The 20,734-nt window shown below is 38.0% G+C and overlaps 1 protein-coding gene across 1 annotated transcript; it reads right to left on the bottom strand.

Moving 5' to 3' along the window:
- Window positions 1-365: 365 nt before the first annotated feature.
- E(bx) (nucleosome-remodeling factor subunit NURF301 E(bx)) lies at window positions 366-20,403 on the bottom strand. Its single transcript, XM_028306185.1, has 18 exons — window positions 18,745-20,403; window positions 16,373-16,655; window positions 15,765-16,222; window positions 15,427-15,654; window positions 15,178-15,350; window positions 13,889-14,086; window positions 13,531-13,774; window positions 11,600-13,416; window positions 10,954-11,164; window positions 9,620-10,692; window positions 9,419-9,533; window positions 6,297-6,433; window positions 3,343-3,547; window positions 2,836-3,266; window positions 1,974-2,158; window positions 1,695-1,862; window positions 1,321-1,601; window positions 366-990 (listed from the first exon to the last, which is right to left on the bottom strand). The coding sequence occupies exons 1-18, from the start codon at window positions 19,763-19,765 to the stop codon at window positions 785-787; spliced, it is 7,434 nt and encodes a 2,477-aa protein (XP_028161986.1). The 5' UTR covers window positions 19,766-20,403; the 3' UTR covers window positions 366-784.
- Between the last annotated feature and the right edge of the window lie 331 nt (window positions 20,404-20,734).

Here is a 20,734-nt window from a genome sequence, read left to right as displayed (position 1 = left end):
GTATACTAGTGTCGAAGTGATTTAGACTTGACGTGTGAGGTATTAGTATTTTTTTTTTGCTTTGGCTGCTTCCTAAGCTTTATACTGCACTCCGTTATTGCTAACAAACATGAGCAAAAAATTATTTTCATACATTCACTTCAATAGGAGAAAGGGCTGAACCCACTTATTTAATAGACAACGGAGATGATCAATATTAGGAGAAAGGGCACAGGTGATGCAAGTTGGAAGCCGACAACAAACAGGCATATCGCGGCCGCAGCGACGCACCACACTGCCATGGGCGTCCATCTCACATCTTCATATTTTACCACAAAAACGTATATAAGCATCATCGAGATGTATATTAAAAATTTATTACTTACATACAAATAGTTTTTATCTTATGCTAAGCACTATTATAACAACTAAACTCGCTAAGTTACATTAGCTAACATAATATTTCACAAACTGCAAGTATACATTTATAAATTATCTTGTTTGGAGTTTAATCTGTATCTAATGATAGACAGTCAGCCTTAAAATGGGACAAGAATGCAAACATGTAATAAATACAATAAATACTTGACATGGTCCAAGGTCTGACATCTTGATAGATAGAAACTTAGTAATATTTTACATAAATTAAAATTCTTTGTAAATTTCATCACATCGTTTACAATTTACAGTTGTAACAGATCATTTAGAACAAAACCTCGGCTATTTCATTTCCTATCATCATTGTCCCGAAAACTTGATTCAATCACATAATTATTCTCACATAGACACTATACACTGGCACTTATCATTGAGTAGATTCGAATAATTTTTCACGAAAATATTTAATTTTTTGTGCAAAAAACGCTTCAAGACCGTCCGCACAACGATAGAATTCAGAGTCTTTAGGGTTAAAATATCGACAATTATCAAATATTTTAGTCATATCACCAATAAATTCACTTAACGTACTGTAAGTCTGTTCATTAACTTTTCTTTCCACTGTTTGTAAATCTGAAAAGAAAACAAATAAATGTACATGATTTTATTATGATAACTGGCATTAGTACTTAATATATCACCTTCCTGGCACAGGTATATTTTTACCTAAAAGGAAGTTTGGTCAATATTTTAATTATTGTAAACCTTTTTATATTATGAAACAAATTATTTATTATAATATATAAAAAAATCTTTAAATTTGTAATTATTTTGTACTTTAAATAACTACGAAGGTATAAAGAGCACACTCTATTTTGAATGCATTTATTATATTAGTGCATTTGATACAATTTCAGTAAAGAAAATAATAAACTTTAAATAATCTTATTTAAAAATTCTTACCCATAGGTTCCTTGATTACTTTATAATAAGTAGGCGCTTCTCTCGGGTCGACAGGCTCCATAAAAGGCCACGCATTTTTATGCAGCTGTATTTGTTTCACAAGCCTCTTTAGATTTTCAAAGTCTTTGGGTGTAAGTTCTTTCATATTTGCAAAATTAACTGAATTGTTTTTTTGACAATTAGGACAAATATATTCGTCAATATTGTCAGCCTCCGATTGTAAAATTCCAACGCATCGACCATGAAACCAGTCCTGACATCGGTCACAACAAATGTAAAACCTGAAATAAATAATGATGTGGTTGAAACAACTATAGATACTTTATCATCGCAATGTGAATCGAAGGTGCAGCTCATATTCCTAATATACTTACTGTGAATTATCGTACGGTTGCCGGCAGAGACAATACAATTCCTGTGTTTCTTCCGCTCTTCGGCAATCTGGACAAACGTATTCTTCCATAGTCTTACTCATTTCTTCTGTCACCCCGACACAATCACCATGGAACCAGTTGCTGCAATGCTCACAACCAACATAAAACCTAAAAGAAAAAGTACAATTATTTATAAGAGCATTGAAAGAGATAATCAGATTTCTCGCCAATATTAAAGTGAAAATCCTCTTTTCAAACCGCTAACTAATATCTACTTACTTGGTATTGTCATAAGGAGTACGGCAAATACAAAGTAGCTTCTCTTTCTTCAGAGACCGTTTGTTTGCTTTAGGAGTGGAGTCGCGTGCGCTACTGGACGCGGTGCGCCGCTTACCCGTGCGCACTTCTTCTTGTTTACTCCTCTCGGCTCGAGTTCGAAGAGCTAGTTCAGCCGATAACTCTTTCTGTAATAGAAGCAGACCAATATGTAATTGAAAAGCCTGCTAAGTATTAGTTAAAGTCGCGTGCAGAGTTCCCCATACACTTCTATATAATCTGATGTTTTACAAATGTAAATATCGTTTCAATTATAATTACATAGTATTAATATAAAAAATAATCTTGTAGATTTCAGCATTCCATTAATTGGTTTCAATGTGTCACATTTTCAGATATGAATGTGCTTTCATTTATTGTAATCGTCGTGGAAATATTGTGCTTGGTATTTTACTACTGTAAAAGTATTGAACTGTAGAAATCCAATAAATTGGCATGGCTGAAAATGGTTAGTTTACTAGTACATCTGTAACAAATTATAATACTACACTGGGATAAATTGCTTCTATCGCATTATACAAAATTTTTGTCATTCAGACTGTATATTACTATAGTTGAATCTCGATATTCAACAGATTACAACTGCAAAAATGTTGATTTCTGAAAACGTCTAATTGTATCTTCCACAAAAATTTTGCTGTAAACATTACAAAAATACATTGAGCTAAAAAATAAATTTATCTTATCGGTGTCATCGTTACAATTCAGTTACACTTCAGTCACTAGAACAATAATCAATCACACATAACAATATTGCGCAAAGCGAATACAACACTACCACTATACTAATAGGTGAAAATACTACCTGAATTTCAACACCAAGTTCTTTTTCGAGAAGTCCTCTTTTCTTAATGATATCTTTCTTGAGCATTTCTTTGTGTTTGAAGAGTAACATTTGTAATCTAGAGTGTGTGGAAACGGCACGACGGCGTTCCTCCTGCGCGGAGACGGGCGCGTGCGCGGGCGGCGGGCGCGGCGGCGGCGGCGGCGTGGGCGGGCGCGCGCGGCCTCGCTTGCGCGGGCTGCTGTCCACCCACTCGTCGTCGTCGTCGTTGCGGGAGGAGGTGGGGCGGCGGCGCGGCGGCGGCGACGGCGAGCGGGCCACGACGGCCACGGCCCGAGGCTCTCTCTCGACCTGTTCGGGTTTGTTGCGTTTCTCGTGGTATCGGAGCTGTTGCAGAAGCTTCTCTTCTATTTCAGGATTCAGATTGTCCTGTTTCAGTACGCTTTTGATGGCTGAAATTGAGAGAGATGAACGTGAACACGTGTATAAAAGTTAACGAATGAAAATAATTTGTTTTTTCATACGTACTTTGCTGTATGTAGTCAGGCGTGAGTACGAACTTGTTACTTTGAACTCCTTCCTGATTGGAATTCACGATATCGGTTTTGGTGTTATTTTCCTTAATATCTTCAGGTTTAGACGGGGTGGCCTCTTTATGACTAGCCGCTTCGGCGACATTTTCTTCACCGTTCAAAAGAGGCTGTCGTTTGCTTTGATCTTCATCACTAACGTCCTAAAATAGAAAAAGAGACACCCAATGTGTCAAAATAAATGTTCTGGATTATGTTCCGCATTTACTTACTATACCGATCCTTTATATGACGCTTATAATGTAATAATTAAATTCAATGAAAACTAAAAATAAGTCAAAATAAGAGTAAAAAAAAAACAAAAATGAAAATGAGAAGATAATCGTTTGTGGGAATATATCAGTATGTAGGTGGTGACATAACATATACGATATTCTTATGTACTGAATAATTATGTACGTAATTATTACATTATTTTGTCCTCATACTTATATTATTTAAGAGAAATAATTGCCCATACACCCCCACAAAACGTTTGTAAGAAAAATATGAAATGAAAATAAAATTACATAAATAAACAGGAATGGTGAAATAAAAGTCAATATTGATAATATTTTTTTATTCTAGTTTATATTGCACGATTCAATTATAAATTACGTGTTACGACGCTTTAGTTTGTTATAAACAGTTACACAGTTGTTAACAGGTGGTGTATGAGCAATTTATGTATCGGTAGTCAAAAAGTAAGTAAATTTGACCATTAAAACTATATTTTAAGCTAAATATCAAGTCTTTGTAAAAGCACCCATTTTACAAAATTGTACGAGTTTCTCGGTTCCTTCAAAAGTTCCTTAAAGAATACCTGAAATGAATAAGAGGTACCTTGTATTTTAAGTAAAAGTGTCAGCTATTATTTTTTCTTTAAATTTGCATTCGTTACATACCCTATGGCTAAATATTAAGTCAATATGTAAAATGGACGATTCTACAAATACCATAATGCTACACATAACATATTGAATTTAGTTACAGGCCAGTAAGGGTTAAATTCTAGTAACTTCCACGGCTTTGAATAAGGAAGACATATAGATTTTATTACTTGAATAGAAATAAATCATATAGATCACTTATTTACTCGAAACAGTGAAAGTTAAGTGACATCATTATTCAATTAGCTGAAAGTAATATACAAAATATATCACCATTTATAAGGAAAAAAACCACTTAAAGCATTAATTAAAAAATATTAGGAACTAAATAATTAACATATATTATGTCATATACAAAATGCGTGTATTATAGGCGCTATTTGATTGAAATGCTAATTATTTAAAACATTATAATGAATAAAATTATTTAAAGAAGCCTCTAGGTTTCACTTTAGAAAATAATCTTCCCAATATGTTATAGAAACATAGCCCGTGTGCCAATAGTTATGCTTATTTACTGTTACTTTTATTACTTACGTATTTAGTATAAATAAATAAACCAATATTGTAAGAAAGTCACATTAATACACACTATTATGTTCTAAATAATTTACACAAGTACTTAATCTTTGGTTTAATTTACATTATTTAAATATTTACCTAAATTAATTTTAATGACGTTATAGTTATTTTGCACTACAGGTGTATATTTGCAGTTTTGCGCAAATATTATTCTATTCCAATTTTTATAACTATCAGACCGAGTAATAATCCCTTTGTAAAGATAAATGAAAGGCTTTTTGTCTTTTTAAAATCTAATTTATGGATTTATTATCAAAGCTAGAATGGTAATGAATTTATTCACAAAATAATATTTTCACGAATTTAGGTTACCGTAAATAGTTTCATCTATGATAATAGAGTGATCTGTTTCGTAACTGAATTTCACCTATTTTGAAGTCAGTTAAAAACGGAGATATTATACAGCGTCGGTTTGACTAAAAGGAACGATCATGTAGAAGCGTATCATTTTACTTTAATCAAAAGGATTGAGAACAAACGATCATAAAATAAAGAGTACTTGCATACCTAGAAGGAATCTTGACATCTTTAAATTAGCTGGTAAATCATTGATTCTTACATAAAGTAATAACATAAATACTGCAGATTAGCCAGCTAATAGTTACTTTAGTTGTAAACACGATAGTGCGGGACCATAGGTCGAAAAAGCCCTTGGTTGGTTGTCACCCACCAGCGTTATGCTGAAATGGTGTTTATTACAGAAGCGTCTATAAGGCGCGGTTCGGTTCCCGGCACTATGGTGTGTAAAGTATTATGTACCTAATAGTTTGTAGAATATAGAGAATCCTTTATGGTCTCTATTCTACTAACGTGTACAATGAAGGGTACGTGACACCACTAGTCTTATTGACTATACTAGGAAAATATCTTTACTTTTATACTGAAATGATGAATAATCAATAATATTGGTAATATCACAATTTTGTGTTATAAAATAAAATACTATCGGTGTCTAGTACCCTCTAAATTCTACCTAGATATAAACTAACATTGCTATCTATGTGTAAATTCTTGTCCCTAAATATAAAGGAGAAATGACCTTTAATGTGCGTTTGTTGTGACGTAAAATCAAGTAACGTTCAACGCTCGCGCGCTAATTAGACGACTTAACACTGTAATATTATACTCGGAAATAAGTGTAAAAATATAGCAGTCTTTAATTCATTACATAAGTAATGTTTTTGTCGATCAGGCTTTTCAGTTTATTATTTACGGAAGGCACACTGATTTGTGTTCCACGTTATGCGTTATCGTAAATGAAATTCAACTGTATGGAGCAATTTCGCAAATAACATTTTTTTATTTTACAAAAATCATTTCCCCTTTCCGATCTATATATCGATAAAGTAAATAATAGGACATTAGGAAAGACATTTTACAATCTGAGATAATTATAATATTATATGGAAAGTGGGTCGGCAAGCTAGTAGTAATATATTACCTGCTGGGGCACCGGCATGGGCTGCAGCGGCTGCGGCGCGACGGGCGCGAGCAGCGGCGGCGCGGCGGGCGCGGGCTGGACCGCCAAATACATTTTCCTGGGGCCCAGCATTCCTTGCTTGCCGGTCGATTCTTGTGCTGCAAGACATCGTTATACGTCCATACATCTTTCGCTCCAAAATCAACAGTAAATGTAAGTTACACGTTGTTTACTGAAGATAGCTTTTGCCCGCGGCTTCACCCTCGTGAAATTTCGTTTGTCACAGATCGTCATAAATTATAGCCTATATGTTATTCTGGGTTATAAACAATAATACTGTGAAGTCTCATCAAAATCCGTTCAGTAGTTTTTGCGTGAAAGAGTAACAAACATCCAGACATCCACACAAACTTTCGCATTTATAATATTAGTAGGATGACATGGAAATCGTTTCCAATACAATAGGTAGCTGAAAGTTAGTCATATTGCAGCATGTGTGGTTAGAGCAACCTGTATTCAGGGTTCGAAAGGATAAAGATAATTATCGTGATAATAACAAGTGGATAATAATTATCGGTTGATAATAACAAAAAAATGCGCTCGTGAAAATGAACTGTATTCGAAGTTAATCAACATAGATAGTTATAAAACCTATCTATTTAGCTCCACAATGATCACTAGTTACCTAGCGTCAAAATATTTCGCTCACCTAGCAGTATAATGACACATCTACTTTTTTCTTGTTTTACAGAAATGAGGGTCAAAGATTTTACAAATGTTTGAAACGAAGTTATGAGTTCATTTTACATTTTATCATGGATTTTATGGTTTTAGCAACTAGTATAGACCTTAATAGATACTTAGGGATAAAAAAATCCACTTCAGGTTTCCAGGAGTTACTTCATAGCAGTCAAAGAAGAAGAAGAACCATGCAATTGTGCCGTTATACTTTTTGACAACTTCCAAAAATGTCATATATGCCCCAAAGCCATAATTAAACAGGATGTGAAAACTAGAAATAAAGACAGGTTGATAGAAAACAAAAGTTTTTATTTGAAATCAACATACAATAAAAAGTTTAACTAAAATATTATAATTATATAACCATCAGGAATGGCTCTTTCCATACCAGGTAACCGACCACGCTGGGAGAGAGGCACGTAAACTCGCTCTGACGCTGGATCTCTCCCAATTGATAGACTGTGCAACCAGGGTCCCGGACGTCGACACTCACACAGCCAACTGCCTTGACTTTCTGCTGACATCTGGTCCAGACAGATATTCCATCCTGGTTACTGCTCCTCTTGGAACTTCTGACCACTGCCTGGTGAAAACTGTATCGACATACTCCCCATCTGATCGTGGCCCTTGTCGAGTAAGACGAGTATGGCGATACAAGTCGGCAGATTGGGACGAGATGCGTCAGTTTTTCGCATCTTTCCCTTGGAGGCCGGCATGCTTTTCTTCTCGAGACCTAACGAGTTGGGCCGATGCCATAACAGAAGTTATACGCCTGGGTATGGAATTCTTCATTCCTTACTCAGACGTCGCCTCAGGTAGCAAAGCTCGCCCTTGGTTCGATGCTGATTGCCGTCATGCTGAAGCGTGTAAGCAGTCAGCGTTTCTGGCAAGGGCTGATGCTCGAACGCGCGACTCACCGGACACTCGCAATCTGAAGAAAGCCTAACGCTTAAATTTGGCCCTTCAGGATGTCTCTGATTGGGGCGATGCCAACCTGGTCCAATTTAACGCGTCAAAAACACAGGCGTGTCTGTTCTCCGCAAAACGAAGTCCATTTCTTATGGCTCCAACATTCCGAGGTGTGCCTGTCAAAATCACCGAGCGACTGCAACTCTTGGGTATTGAAATGTCCAGCAAGCTGAACTTTGGCGAGTACATCGAATCCATAGCGAAAACTGCTGCCAAAAAACTTGGTATCCTCTCGAGGGCAAGGCAGTACTTCTCCAAGAAGCAAAGGCTGCAGCTTTATAAAGCACAGATCCGACCTTGCATGGAATACTGCTGCCACCTCTGGGACGGCTCTGCCAAGAAACATTTGGCTGCTTTGGATTCGGTGGAAAGGCGTGCCAGAAGACTTATCGACAGCCTTGTTGAAGCGGCGCTCCAGGAACTTGACCATCGCCGTAAGGAAGCATCCCTATCGGTTTTCTACAGGCTACACTTCGGAGAATGTGCGAAAGAATTACACGAATTAATTCCACCAGCCTTCTTCTAGGGAACCAGACGCAGGTGTACCATCCCTATATTGTTGACATTCCACCAGCGCGCACTAAGCGTTTCGATGACTCTTTTATAATGCGAACAGCTAGGGACTGGAATTCGTTGCCTGCTGCTGTCTTTCCCGAAAACTATAATCCGGGCCTCTTCAAGGCGAGAGTGAATAAGCACTTACAGGGCAGATATGTACCATCCTAGACTGCATCCCACTTAACATCAGGTGCGATTGTGGTCAAATATAACAATCAAACTATAGCAAATAAAATAAAGTTTAATCATGACGTATCTTCTCTTGTCAAATGTACCGTTTTTCTACTAACTTACTAAGTTAATAAAATGTCACATTTGCCACTTATGCCAACACAGATTTAGAAGCGATTGCACCTCGCGGAGCGCCCCGCACAACTGAAAAATAAGCCGTTGTTATGCGCGGAAGCGGGGGGAACGTAGCAAGTGGTACAATGACACTAAACACCCTCTCTCGACAAATAGTAAAACTAACACCGTGCCGTTTTACCACTTTATAAATTATACACTCTTAAACACTTAGGCCGTAAAAACTCAATTTCCCTTTTTTTGTAAATGTGCCATTATACTGCTAGGTGAGCGATTTATCTATTTTCCAACCTTTATGCGACTAGCGATGGATAACTTGACAACGATCTGCAGCTAAAAACATAAAGTAACATTTCTTATTTAAAACAATATGACAAATGTGTCTTATAATGTTGATAATTATCTGATTATTATCATGAAGCGTCTGATCTTGATAATTTCGAACCCTGCCTGTATTAGATTTGATATTTTTGCAAGCAGTTATTGGCGGCGACTGTTTATGTGTAGCCTCAGCGCGTGCAATATCTGCTTTTTATCAACAAAGAGCAAAAATAACATTTTTTACCAACCTTTAAGAAGCTGTTGCTTTACTTGGTGTTGTACAAGTGCCAACTGTTGAGGCGTTAGAGAATACCCGTGCAGTCCTTGAAGGACGATACTGGGCCCGCTGCTGGTTTGCATTACCTGTTGAAAGTTTATCATCTTAACACTGATAAAAGTACACAAGCCTAACGTTATAATAAACAAAGATAATTAAGTTTTCCAATTACCTGAGCTGTGACAGTTTTAATGACAGTGCCAGGGGGTTGACCGACCAGAAGGCGTTTTTCAACGATTTCATCTTCGGTCAACTGCTGCTCCTGCTGCGGTTGAGGCTGTGGAGGCTGCGGAGGGGCGGGCGGCTCCGGCCTCGGCATCGCCACGGCGGGAGCGGCCGCGGCGGGCGCGCTCTGGCCGATGTGCGCGACGATCTGCGCCTGATTGTTGCCGGTCGGCCGAATCAACACCTGCTGCCCGTTGACGGTCGCCAGCTGAATCTTCCCGGCGGCGATCTGCTGCACGAGCGCCGGGTTGTTGACGACGATCTGCTGCGTGGAGGCGGCGCGGGGGCGCGGCGGCGGGCGCGGGGCGGCGCGCGGCGCGGGCGCGGCCTGGCGCTGCAGGATCTGGCCCTGCACCAGCACCGTCTGCAGCGCCGGCATGCGCGGCTGCAGCGCCGGCCGCGAGCCCGCCTGCACCACCACCTGCTGCGGCGACTGCACGACCACCTGCTGCGGCTGCTGCATCACCACCTGCGACGACGGCTGCACGACGATCTGACGGTTGCCCTGGAGTACGATCTGTTGCGCGGGCGGGGCCGTCACCCGGGGCGAGGCCGGTTTGCCGTCGTCGTTCGCGGCCTTGTTTTGACCTCGGTCGTCTTTCTCGTTGACGGACTCTATCGTTTTCGCGGCGGGCGACGCCGCCACCAGTTGACCGGTGATGCCCTGCTGACCGGCCATGACGACGTGCAGCCTCCCGTCGGCCATTTGAATGAGCTGCTGCCCCGCTAACAGGCCCCGGACGGTGATTTTTCCGTCGGGAGCCCGAATTATTTGAACTTTCTGCGGGCCGTCCTTCTGCGGAGCTCCGGGAGTTTTAGCCGCCGCGTTGTCAGCGCTGGACTTGTTGACCATCGGTTGCGTTATGACTCTCGTTGAACCGTCGGCCCCTTTGGTCATAATAATTCTTCGAGTTCCGATGACCGTTTTTTGGCCCGTGGGTGTGTTAGAATTGGTGGTCAACAGGGAGGTCAGCGTGCTCTTGCCTGAATTTTGATTAGGTGTGGCCGGTTTAGATTTATCTGTTGAAATAAAAAAGTAGATATTAAAATTCACGTCATCAAAGGAGTTCACAATTCATACGTCTTCTTTCCTTCGAAAGTTTCTAGTGGACGTGGTCAATTAAACGACCCCAAAATATACAGAACTCAGAATATCGCAGTTCCGTTAAAATTGATTGTGAATGTAATTACAATAAAGCAATTTTAGAAGTAAAAAATAAATGTAATACATTATGCAACTTTAGAAGTAAAAACAATAATAATATCGAGTGCACATCGAACCTTGCGCCACCTCCTGCGCGCGCTTCTGCTGGTGCGCGGCGCGCTGCTCGCGCAGCTGCTGCTCCATCTTGTCCTTGAGGTCGGCGGCGGCGCGCGCCGGCAGCTTGCCGGTGGACGTGCGCGTGACGGGCGTGGCGCGCTCCGTGCGCTCGCCGTACTGCCGCACCTCCCACAGCTCCAGCTTGTCCTCGTCCACCCATTCCTCCGACACCTGCCGATGAAGCGTGTCAGTGGACTTTGCCTGCCTAGCTCGCACTTAGTGTCATCATCATTATCAACAGCCCTTTACAGTCCACTGCTGGACTATGGGCCTCCTCCACTATAGTGCCTGCCGACTTCTGCCTATCGACTGAATAATTTAGTTCAGTGTTTTGGGGTCGCGACCCGACCGAAGCCTCTATAGGGGGATCGCGAGAGGTCGTAAAAACTACCTCAGTAAAAAATCATTAGATAGAAAGACAGATTTATCCGAAATCTAATTATGCAAATGCATTAAAATGTTTTATGGATTGAAGTATTCGTACCAATATTTTTTCATACTAGGGGGGTCGTGTCATGAAAAAGGTTGAAAAACACTGATTTAGTTTATAATTAATGAACTATTTCACTAAATCTGAAAATAACGATAAATATGAGTTCAGCTCACCTGTGGTTCTGTATTTTGAGGAGATTCTGCTCGTTTCCGTTTCCTCAATCCGCTTCGAATTGACGTGACTTCGCGTACCGTCTTGGGCAATTCCAGAGGTATAACTACACGCCTTCGCAAATATTGCGTTCTCTCAGAAAACTGACCAATATGACGATGTTTCAGCAGCTCCAAAGACACTATTTCAGTATCTGTAGTCAATTGATGTTTTCCGTCAGCGGTGGTTGGTTTAGCAGCCATATCGTCCCACCGTAAACATGCAAACATTATACGCAGTTGTAATGCGGCACTCGCTAGCCACTGCAGGTTTACGGTGCGGTACAGCCAGCAAGTTTTAAACAGAGGTCGCGCACAAGGATATGGCCAAACTGCTTGGTTCGGCTTGGCGTTATGACTGAAACCAGTTACGGCATTGTGTCCTGCTTGCCTACAAAGACGTTTTAGCTCATGATGCGGTAAAACCATAATAGTTTTCGCCTTACTACGTGTATGGAATGTGGAACAAAGTGGATACTTTACGGGAGTTCTCTTCTTTTTCTTTTCTACAGCAGATGTTTGAACTCTTTTAAGATACACTTTACCGCAAGGACTTTCTGTTGAATAAATTCGTACCAAGCCACTTTCTGTTTTTTCTTCTTTTATAGACTTGTCATCCCTTTTTGGCCTTAGAAGCCCAAATCGTCTATTGACAGTGGCACGATATTTGGCTTTATTCTCATTTTTAGCTGACGTCAGTGAACATTTATATGATGGATCCTTGGTTTCTCCAGTATTTGTAACATTAGCTGCATTATTTGAAGATTTGGAAGATCTTCCTCTTGTGATTTTCAATTTTGGTATTGGAGGTCGAGTTTTCTCAGACTCAATGTCAACAAGGGTGTTGTCGGATTGTTGATCTCCATCAGTTAATTCCTTCAATGGACCTATTTCAACTTCATTGTCTTCATTGTTACTGGATGTAATGTCTATGTCCATTTCATTTCCTACAGCTGGAACTGCAGATTCTTCCAATGTACTTTCAGATTTTAAAATGCCTAAAGACTCGTCATCTTTCTCTGCCTTCACTGTCACATCACACTCTCCACTCAATTTTCTTTTGACGAAACAGTCTGTGTTTTTATTATCACATTCCTGTGCACATGCCACCGCTGATAATAAGTCGGACAATATATTTTCCTCTGAATTGGTCGCGGATGTAGCACTTTTTCCTAGCAGACATTGTTCCAGTATTGACATTTTATTGTTCTCTTTAGTATTGATCAGTCCAGTCGAATTGGTAGTACCACTTTTGATTATGATCAAAAGTTCACTTAAAAGTTTTGTCTTTTTTATACATAAAGGTGAGTAACAATTTACTTTTATACCCGAGCTTTGCAGCAAGGCTGATGGATCCACTTTATTACAACTGGAAGAATAGCACTTGTAATGTTTAGTCAACAGTGCCAATTTTTGATATTGCTCTCTGAGTGCATCTACGGTCTTGGATGTAGCATCGCTAGGAGGCTTTTTATCATTACTAATGTCGCAGACCGAAGACATATCCGCATCAGGCTCATCATTTTCGACATCAATATTTTTGTCTTCTTCATTTTTGATATCTGAATCTTCTTTTTTTACTTTGGTCAACAAGTTAGAAATTTTCTTTTCTTCCATAAATTTCAAATATGTCCGTCGTGTAAGAAAATCATCCAGCTTCGATTTCCTAGCTATTTTAGGATAATATCTTCTTATTGAGGAACTCAACGCCTTTTCAACATCTATTTCTTCAAAGTCATCATCTTCTTTTTCAATAATTAAATTGCGCATAGATGGAGGCACTAAAAAGAATAAATTAATAAGTGACTTAGATAACTTAAAACTGACTTTTATTGATTTTAAGTAAAAATATAGGTCTGGGTGCATAACTTAATAATATTTTATTGACTACTTACGTTTTTCTGATACATCTTTTTCAGAGCTTTTATTATCAGAAATTAAATATTCATATGTGTTGGGCTCAACAGCTAACACTTTTATCACATTTCCTTCTCGAACTCTAACTGCTATTTTGGCAGGACCACTCATAAGGCTTAGTTTCACATTGGTATTTTGTTTTTTAAACTTCCTTGTGGTAGAATTCCACAACCACCCCCATTGCCCATGGATTCTGTATTCTTCACCCTTTTGTTTCCATGCCTGAAATGTTATAATGAAAATAAACAACAAAAAAAAATATGATAATAGTCACGATCTAAACAAACAAGAGACAAAAAAGTTAAGATAACCTTGTTGATTTTGTTAATAATTTACCTGATGGCGAAGTCCTAAGGAATATTTCACGAAATTATAAGCCGTTCTATATCTCTCTTCTTCTTCATCTCTTTCCTTCTTTTCTCTTTTATCTAGCTTTTTGCGTTCCTCGCGATCTGCAGCGGTCGTTCGGATGAGTCTTACATGACCCAGTTGTTCATGCCAAGCTGGGACCCACACTACACTTTTAATACATGCCTGAAAATTACCAAAATATTTTAAAGTTAATGTATTGTAAACCTTGATACATTATAGTACGAGAGCCCACGACCAAAATTTTTGTCTCATAGCAATACGGCCAAAACCGCATCAAATCGATAGATACGATTATCCTGAACTCGAAAATACCAATATCAGACATTTTCCGCGTAGCGTTTGATCTGGCCGAATTTTCAAAATTGTCAAAGAATTTTACCGAACTGCATCATAGCAATATGTCTGATTTGCAGACTGTAGTTGAATGATAGTTCTGAGATACCGGAAACATTATTTTCAGACGTTAGTGGTGTAGCGCAAACCCGTAAAATCACTTAAAAAAATTAAAAATGAGACAAAAAAAAAATTCTCTTAGCAATACGTCTGAAAATCTTTTTTATTAGTAAATTTTGGTTATTTGATGCGAACAAAACAATTTTCAGACGAAAATGTGAACACATTAAATTTTGAGACCGTTTTGAAAATGTTAACAAATTTTACCGATCGGTATCATAGCAATATGTCTGAAAATTGTTGGACATAATAAAATAAGTTGTCCACATGTGCAAAAAATTTATATCAGACAAATTAAGTGTAGCACCTTCTCTATCATACAACTTTTTGATACACTTAAAGTGTCTGAAAACAGGTTTTTGGTAATCATGGCAGCAATACGAAAAGTTAAAAAAAATAATTATCCGTATTGCTATGATACAGGTCGGCTAAAATTGTTGACATTTTCAAAAATGCGCACAGGCTATATGCTACGCGCAAAATGTCTGAAAACAAACTTTTTCGTAATACAATTATAAAATCTATGTACATTTTCACTATCAGACGTATTGCTATAATACCGACTGTCTTTTTTTTTTGACACAGCAGAAATGGCCTCCCACTCAGTTGCTACACTTTCGACCGTTACTACACACCTAGTCGGGTTCAGAATCATACAATCTAACGATTTTATAGGGTTTTTGCCGTATTGCTATGACACATGGTTTTGGTCGTGGGCTCTCGTACTATTATGAATTATTGATATTATGAGGAATGAGAAATAATTAATTTCAAAAATACAACATTAAATAACAACATACCTGAAGTACACATAAAGCTCTTGAAAAATCTCGCGGAGCTTGACACAGTTGTACAGCTTGCACCCAGGGCTTCCGGAGCAAAGACCAATTTGGATGCATAAATTGCACCACTATATTTGACTCTAATTGTAATAATGTCTGCCTTAGAGTTGCTACCAATAATGGTTTTGTAGCTGAAATTAAGTTAAAAATTAATAATTCATCTAAAATTCTAAAAGAAATAACAAAAGAAAATAAAAAGAAGCATACCATTTAGTAAACCAATCCATTTGAATTCTTGTCCAGATGATAAAGAAAATTTATGGGACATATACCGTTTTTTATCCCTTTCTTCGTTTCTTTGAGGCTTATTCAATGCTAAAGGGTTGCTGCTGTACTGGTTTATATAATTTTTAAACGTATTTTCGTTACCCAATTTGAATAAGTAAGTTCCATTAGATATTTGATTTGATTTCAGACGTGTCACTCTTTCTGTTACTGAAAAATATATGAAATTAATTTAAAATTATTAATGACTGAATGAATAACGAATCATAGTTATTATAAGTTAATAAAAATAAATAAAATTATCCGAATAATTCACTTACCTTCATCATTCTTTTTATATGTCGCCGATTTATTTTTCCGTACTCTTTTAATGTTATCATCTTCATCATCTATTTCAGTGTCGTCATCATCTTGTGGGTCCTCAGTAGAAATGGTTACTTCATTCATTACATCTCCATCGGGCATAGGGGATGAATCATTATCAATTTTATCATCATCAATTTTTAAACCTATTGATGGATCATTTTGTTTTTCTCTTTCTCGAAGTCTTCTTTGTTTTAAGATATTATTATTTTCTACTTCTAAATAAGACTTACGGTTACCTTTCGATTGATTTGTCAGGCGTTCTGTTATATCCATCTGTCTTACTATTTCTTGTTTCATTTCTAATAGCTCTCTTACTAATGGAGTTTCCATTTCATCAGCATCTAAAATATTTAAAAGCTCCTCTAACTGCTGTGGCGTAGTGTAATACCAGACTTCGCCGTTTTCAGATTCCCTATAACAAGAGAAAGAAAATATTGGTATACAAAATATAATTACGTAATTACAAACGTACAGATACTACATCTACCGTGGTGTCACTGGTGGGAGAAACCAAAAAATATCAGCTTACAGTTAAAAACATTTTAAAATTATTATTACTTACACGAATATTCGACGCGCAATAAACCAGTACTTGCGCCCATGTCTATCGAAACCAAGATGCTCGTGTCGGCATAATAAACCTTGTTTCTCAGCATCAGGTAGACAGTCAGTGACGCCAACAGTTTTATGTTGTTTACAAAGCGCACACTGCCAATCTTCGGATGGGACGTTTACCAATGGTGGATCAACACACTCCAGGTGGTATACCGCAGGGCAAGTTTCACAACATAGTAAATCTCCAAGACGATGACATACCCGGCAGTGATCGTCATAATGAATAGGAACTGCAATATAATAATATGAAACAAAAATTAATAGGACATCACAAAGTAAATAAAAAATATGAATTACATGTAGCACAATTAAACGTGAAAAAGGGCACCTATGCACAATACCTACATTTATGTTACGTCTGACATTGATAAACATGTTAGCAAAAGAGTGAAACTAATCTGCTCACTGTCTGGTTTATATAAAAAGGAAAGGGTGGAATTTGATTGGCACTCATATCATTCCCCTCTGACACCTAGGGCCGGCGGCATACGTTTCATTATTATTGTACATTTAAATGTAAATAGTAAAAATAAACAGCTTAAATAGTCCAATTCTGTTTGCTAACTCTTATGTGAATACACAGATTTTAATTTATTTCAGAGATTGGCGTTTTTTTCGCCGCGTAGGTTCGTTTTTAACACGCTTTTTTTAAGGTTGTATACGCGTTATAGAATACAGCAAAACGAGTGCGCACCGCGAACATGCGATAGACTAATTGAAGTGCGAATTATAGAGCATAAATACATACATGTCTATGCAACTTTAATGGGATTAGTTTTAGAAAATAGACTTTCTGAATAAAATTACTAGATGATTACTGTCGGCAAAGGTCCTTCAGGATAACATTAGCAGGTGTATTTGTGTAATATTATTATAATAACATTGGCTCAGGAACAGTATTCAACTTGCTTAATTTATAAATAATCTAGGTAAATTGAAGTAAATTCACTATGGTGAGGAATATTTTGCTTGTGTAACTCATTTTGGGAACTAGGTACTTATGAGGGGAAAGTAGTAGTACTTTGGGAAGGACTTCATCTATCCCCTTATTAACAAAAGTTACACCCTAGTTGAACTCCGTTTAAATTGTCATTTAGTATGGAAATGTCATTTTAATCCAGTGTTCATCCCTAGTGTAACTTTTTATTAATAAGGGGGCTAAAATACTTTTTCCTAAACAAAAATAAATAAAATCTCAGTAAGCTGGTGTACTAACTTAGCAACACTTAAGCCGGGTTGACACGTTACGAGACAGCTCGGACCGAGTCACGTCCGAGTACACTCGTACGAGTCAGCGTCATACGAGTGTACTCCTATAGTGGTTTAACTTTACACGTTCATAGTGTACTCTTATCAAAGCTCATTCAATTTTGCACCAATTTTGTGTCAACTCTCGGAAAACACTGATCTGTTCAACATGGAACAGACTGATCTGCTGTTGCAAGGTATCACAGTTGTTGTTAATAAAAGAATTGAACAATATAATGCGCTCAATAGCGGCATTTCGGGCATCTTTGATTTTATACTCTTTAAGTCTCACGTTCCACAGCACTTCTTCTTCTTCATACAGTTCCACGAACCTGACAGTATCACGTTCCGACCACTTTTTCCTTGACGCCGCCATTATTTTTAATTAAAATTGTCTGAGCTCAGATCCGAGTGATAGAAAAAATAGAGCAGCGTCCTAGTCCACTCTGTCATAGTACATTCGTACGAGTGCGCTCGGATTACATGTTTACACGATACGAGTAGCGTCCGAGTAGTAATCTGAGACCACTCGGTCCGAACTGACTCTTATCGTGTCAACCCGGCTTTACCCTGGGTTGCACCATCTTACTTTAATTATAAAAAATGTCAAGTCAACAACAAAAACAACAGCAAAGTCTGTACATAAACACCAGCCCCCCTCAACAAGTTGCACAATGTGTCAGTTTTTAGGACAGTATCAACAGATTAGATTTTCGATTACATCAAAAAGTGCCACTAGTCTAGACCCACAGTTATAGTTAAGGTGATGCAACTCAGCATAAGATTTTTTATGTATGTGATAGTTAATGTAAAATGGAGCAACTCAGGGTTAGTAATATAATTCTATTATACTTTTTGTCAAATTAATCCTACAGTTTATGCGAGGCTTACAACCAACAATAAAGTGCTATAAATGGTCTGATAAGATTATACATATATTAAATAGTATTTAATAGTCGATATTGCATAAGTTTGATACTCCAGCTACCTACTAGACAAGTGTACAAAACATAGCTCTATAGCTCACATTATCACAAACAGTAATAAATAATATTGTATGTATCCGCTTACCTTCACTTAGAAGATCATCTCGAACTGGGTTGGTAATTAGAAATTGATTGCACAAGAATTGCAGCACCACCACTCTATCTTCTACAGATGTAAAAGGATATTCACAGGAATTTACAATTTTAACAACTTTCTGGTCAAATGACTTGTCACTTTCAACATAAATCCTAAGGACCTCAGGCCATGTCATAACATCCAATAAAAATAAAGTTATGTTAACACTATCTTTATGGTCCAAGGGACCGAAATGTGTCTGTTGGGCATCCTCTTCTCTCAATAAAGCTTTCAAGAGCATTATATGAACTTCAATTAGCAAATTGCTCTGATCTTCACAACTTATAGCTGCACATAGATCTTCAATCCGAAATGGAGACAATCTCACAAGATGTCTAAAGTGCCGAAGCACTTCATATATGCTAACTACTTGTAGCACTAAAGTTTGAGGGATGATCAAATCATCTGAGGAAGATGGAATTTCCAATCGGGGAATCTGTCGTTCTTCCTGAAGCCATAGTGGATCAGGACTAGGAGCACGTAAGGCATTAGAAACAACCTTTCTTGGAGTACCTCCAGACGTACTAAAACTGCTGACTGAAAAATCACTGTCACTGGCTGCACCATCTCCAGCACTTTCTTCAGAACTCTCACTTCCGCGATCTTCTTCGGGTTCTGACTTGTCGCTGTCATCTCCGAAGTCAGACCCATAATGGTATTCAGACTCGTGGTAATCTGCAGCTTGAGGATTATATCCTCGGCGCGAGTATGCACTAGACAAACCGCCTCGCTTACTTTTGTGAGTTTTCCCACCTCGTAGTTTTCTTGTACTTCGTTTGCTTATATCGCTTCCTTGCGGCGATGACGCTCTCGAAGCTGATGGTGTACTTACTACTGATGCAGATCCCACATTTTGATTTTGCAAATATTTCGGTTTTTTCAACAAATGATATTGAAATTTTCTATTCTTTTCAAAAGTTCCCGATTTCGGGGGCCTCCCGCGTTTCTTCGTCCCCCTACCCGACATCATCAAGAACAACTGTCAATTATATACCGATTCGCACGTGTACCACAAAAACATAGTCTTGTTTACAAAAACAAAACGATTGAATTGCATTTCAGTTCATCCTAAATCCAACGCAGTCATGTTCCCAGCGGTTATCGACGCTAGTTGAGACACTGAACGAAACACAACCATATATCGAAGGAGTCTGTACGTTTCACACGCTAATTATAACTAAACAAATCCAATCACTGATAAGAAATTAGGCACTGAATTTTATCAAAAGAAAGAAGGCACCAAAAATGAAATGACGCGAAATGTGAGTACATGCAATTCTAAAACGCTTAGATGCTGGCTTCTCATTGGTTGATTCAATCCGCCATGTTGTTTCATACCTTGTAATTATTGAATTTTTATACTATCAATCATAAAGGCTGAAACCGATAAGCCACTTGCAAGTGCAAATCAAAATAACATTATTTTACAGTAAGACAAAATCACAGCATACTTTATTCAAGAATATCTGAAGCTATCGCTGAAAGGTAAATTAATCACACTGAAAAGTCACTTGGTTCTACGGGGCGGCAGCCATTTTGTGTTGTAGTACCAATCAGTTGAACTTCCTATAATTTGTATTGTTATTTCTAAATAAAGTATAAGATTTTTTAAACTCAATATTCATTTCATAGAGATATAATTATCAAGGATTACATTATTTTTTTCTTTATAAAACAATGAAGTTTATATACTTCGAATAATATCGGATACGGATATGGTTCTTGATCTCACATCTTCATGTTGGCTACTCTGCAATGTAGTGATGTTCTGTCATAAAAGTGGTCTATGGGTCACGACAGTCACGATCCCGATTACTCAGCATCGAGGATTGATGTTGTTGGAGAAGATAGGCCCTTTTTAGTGTGCGTGCTCGCGCTTCTATTCGATAAATTTCTCGCATAGCGTTGATTTGCATTCCGAAATTGGTGTAATATTAGT

This window comes from Ostrinia furnacalis, unplaced genomic scaffold, assembly GCF_004193835.3.
Source record: "Ostrinia furnacalis isolate ACB-3 unplaced genomic scaffold, ASM419383v2 OfSCF1896, whole genome shotgun sequence".
Taxonomy (NCBI): domain Eukaryota; kingdom Metazoa; phylum Arthropoda; class Insecta; order Lepidoptera; family Crambidae; genus Ostrinia; species Ostrinia furnacalis.
Note: the sequence above shows the minus strand (reverse complement) of the source record. Positions and strands in the feature narration are given on the sequence as shown.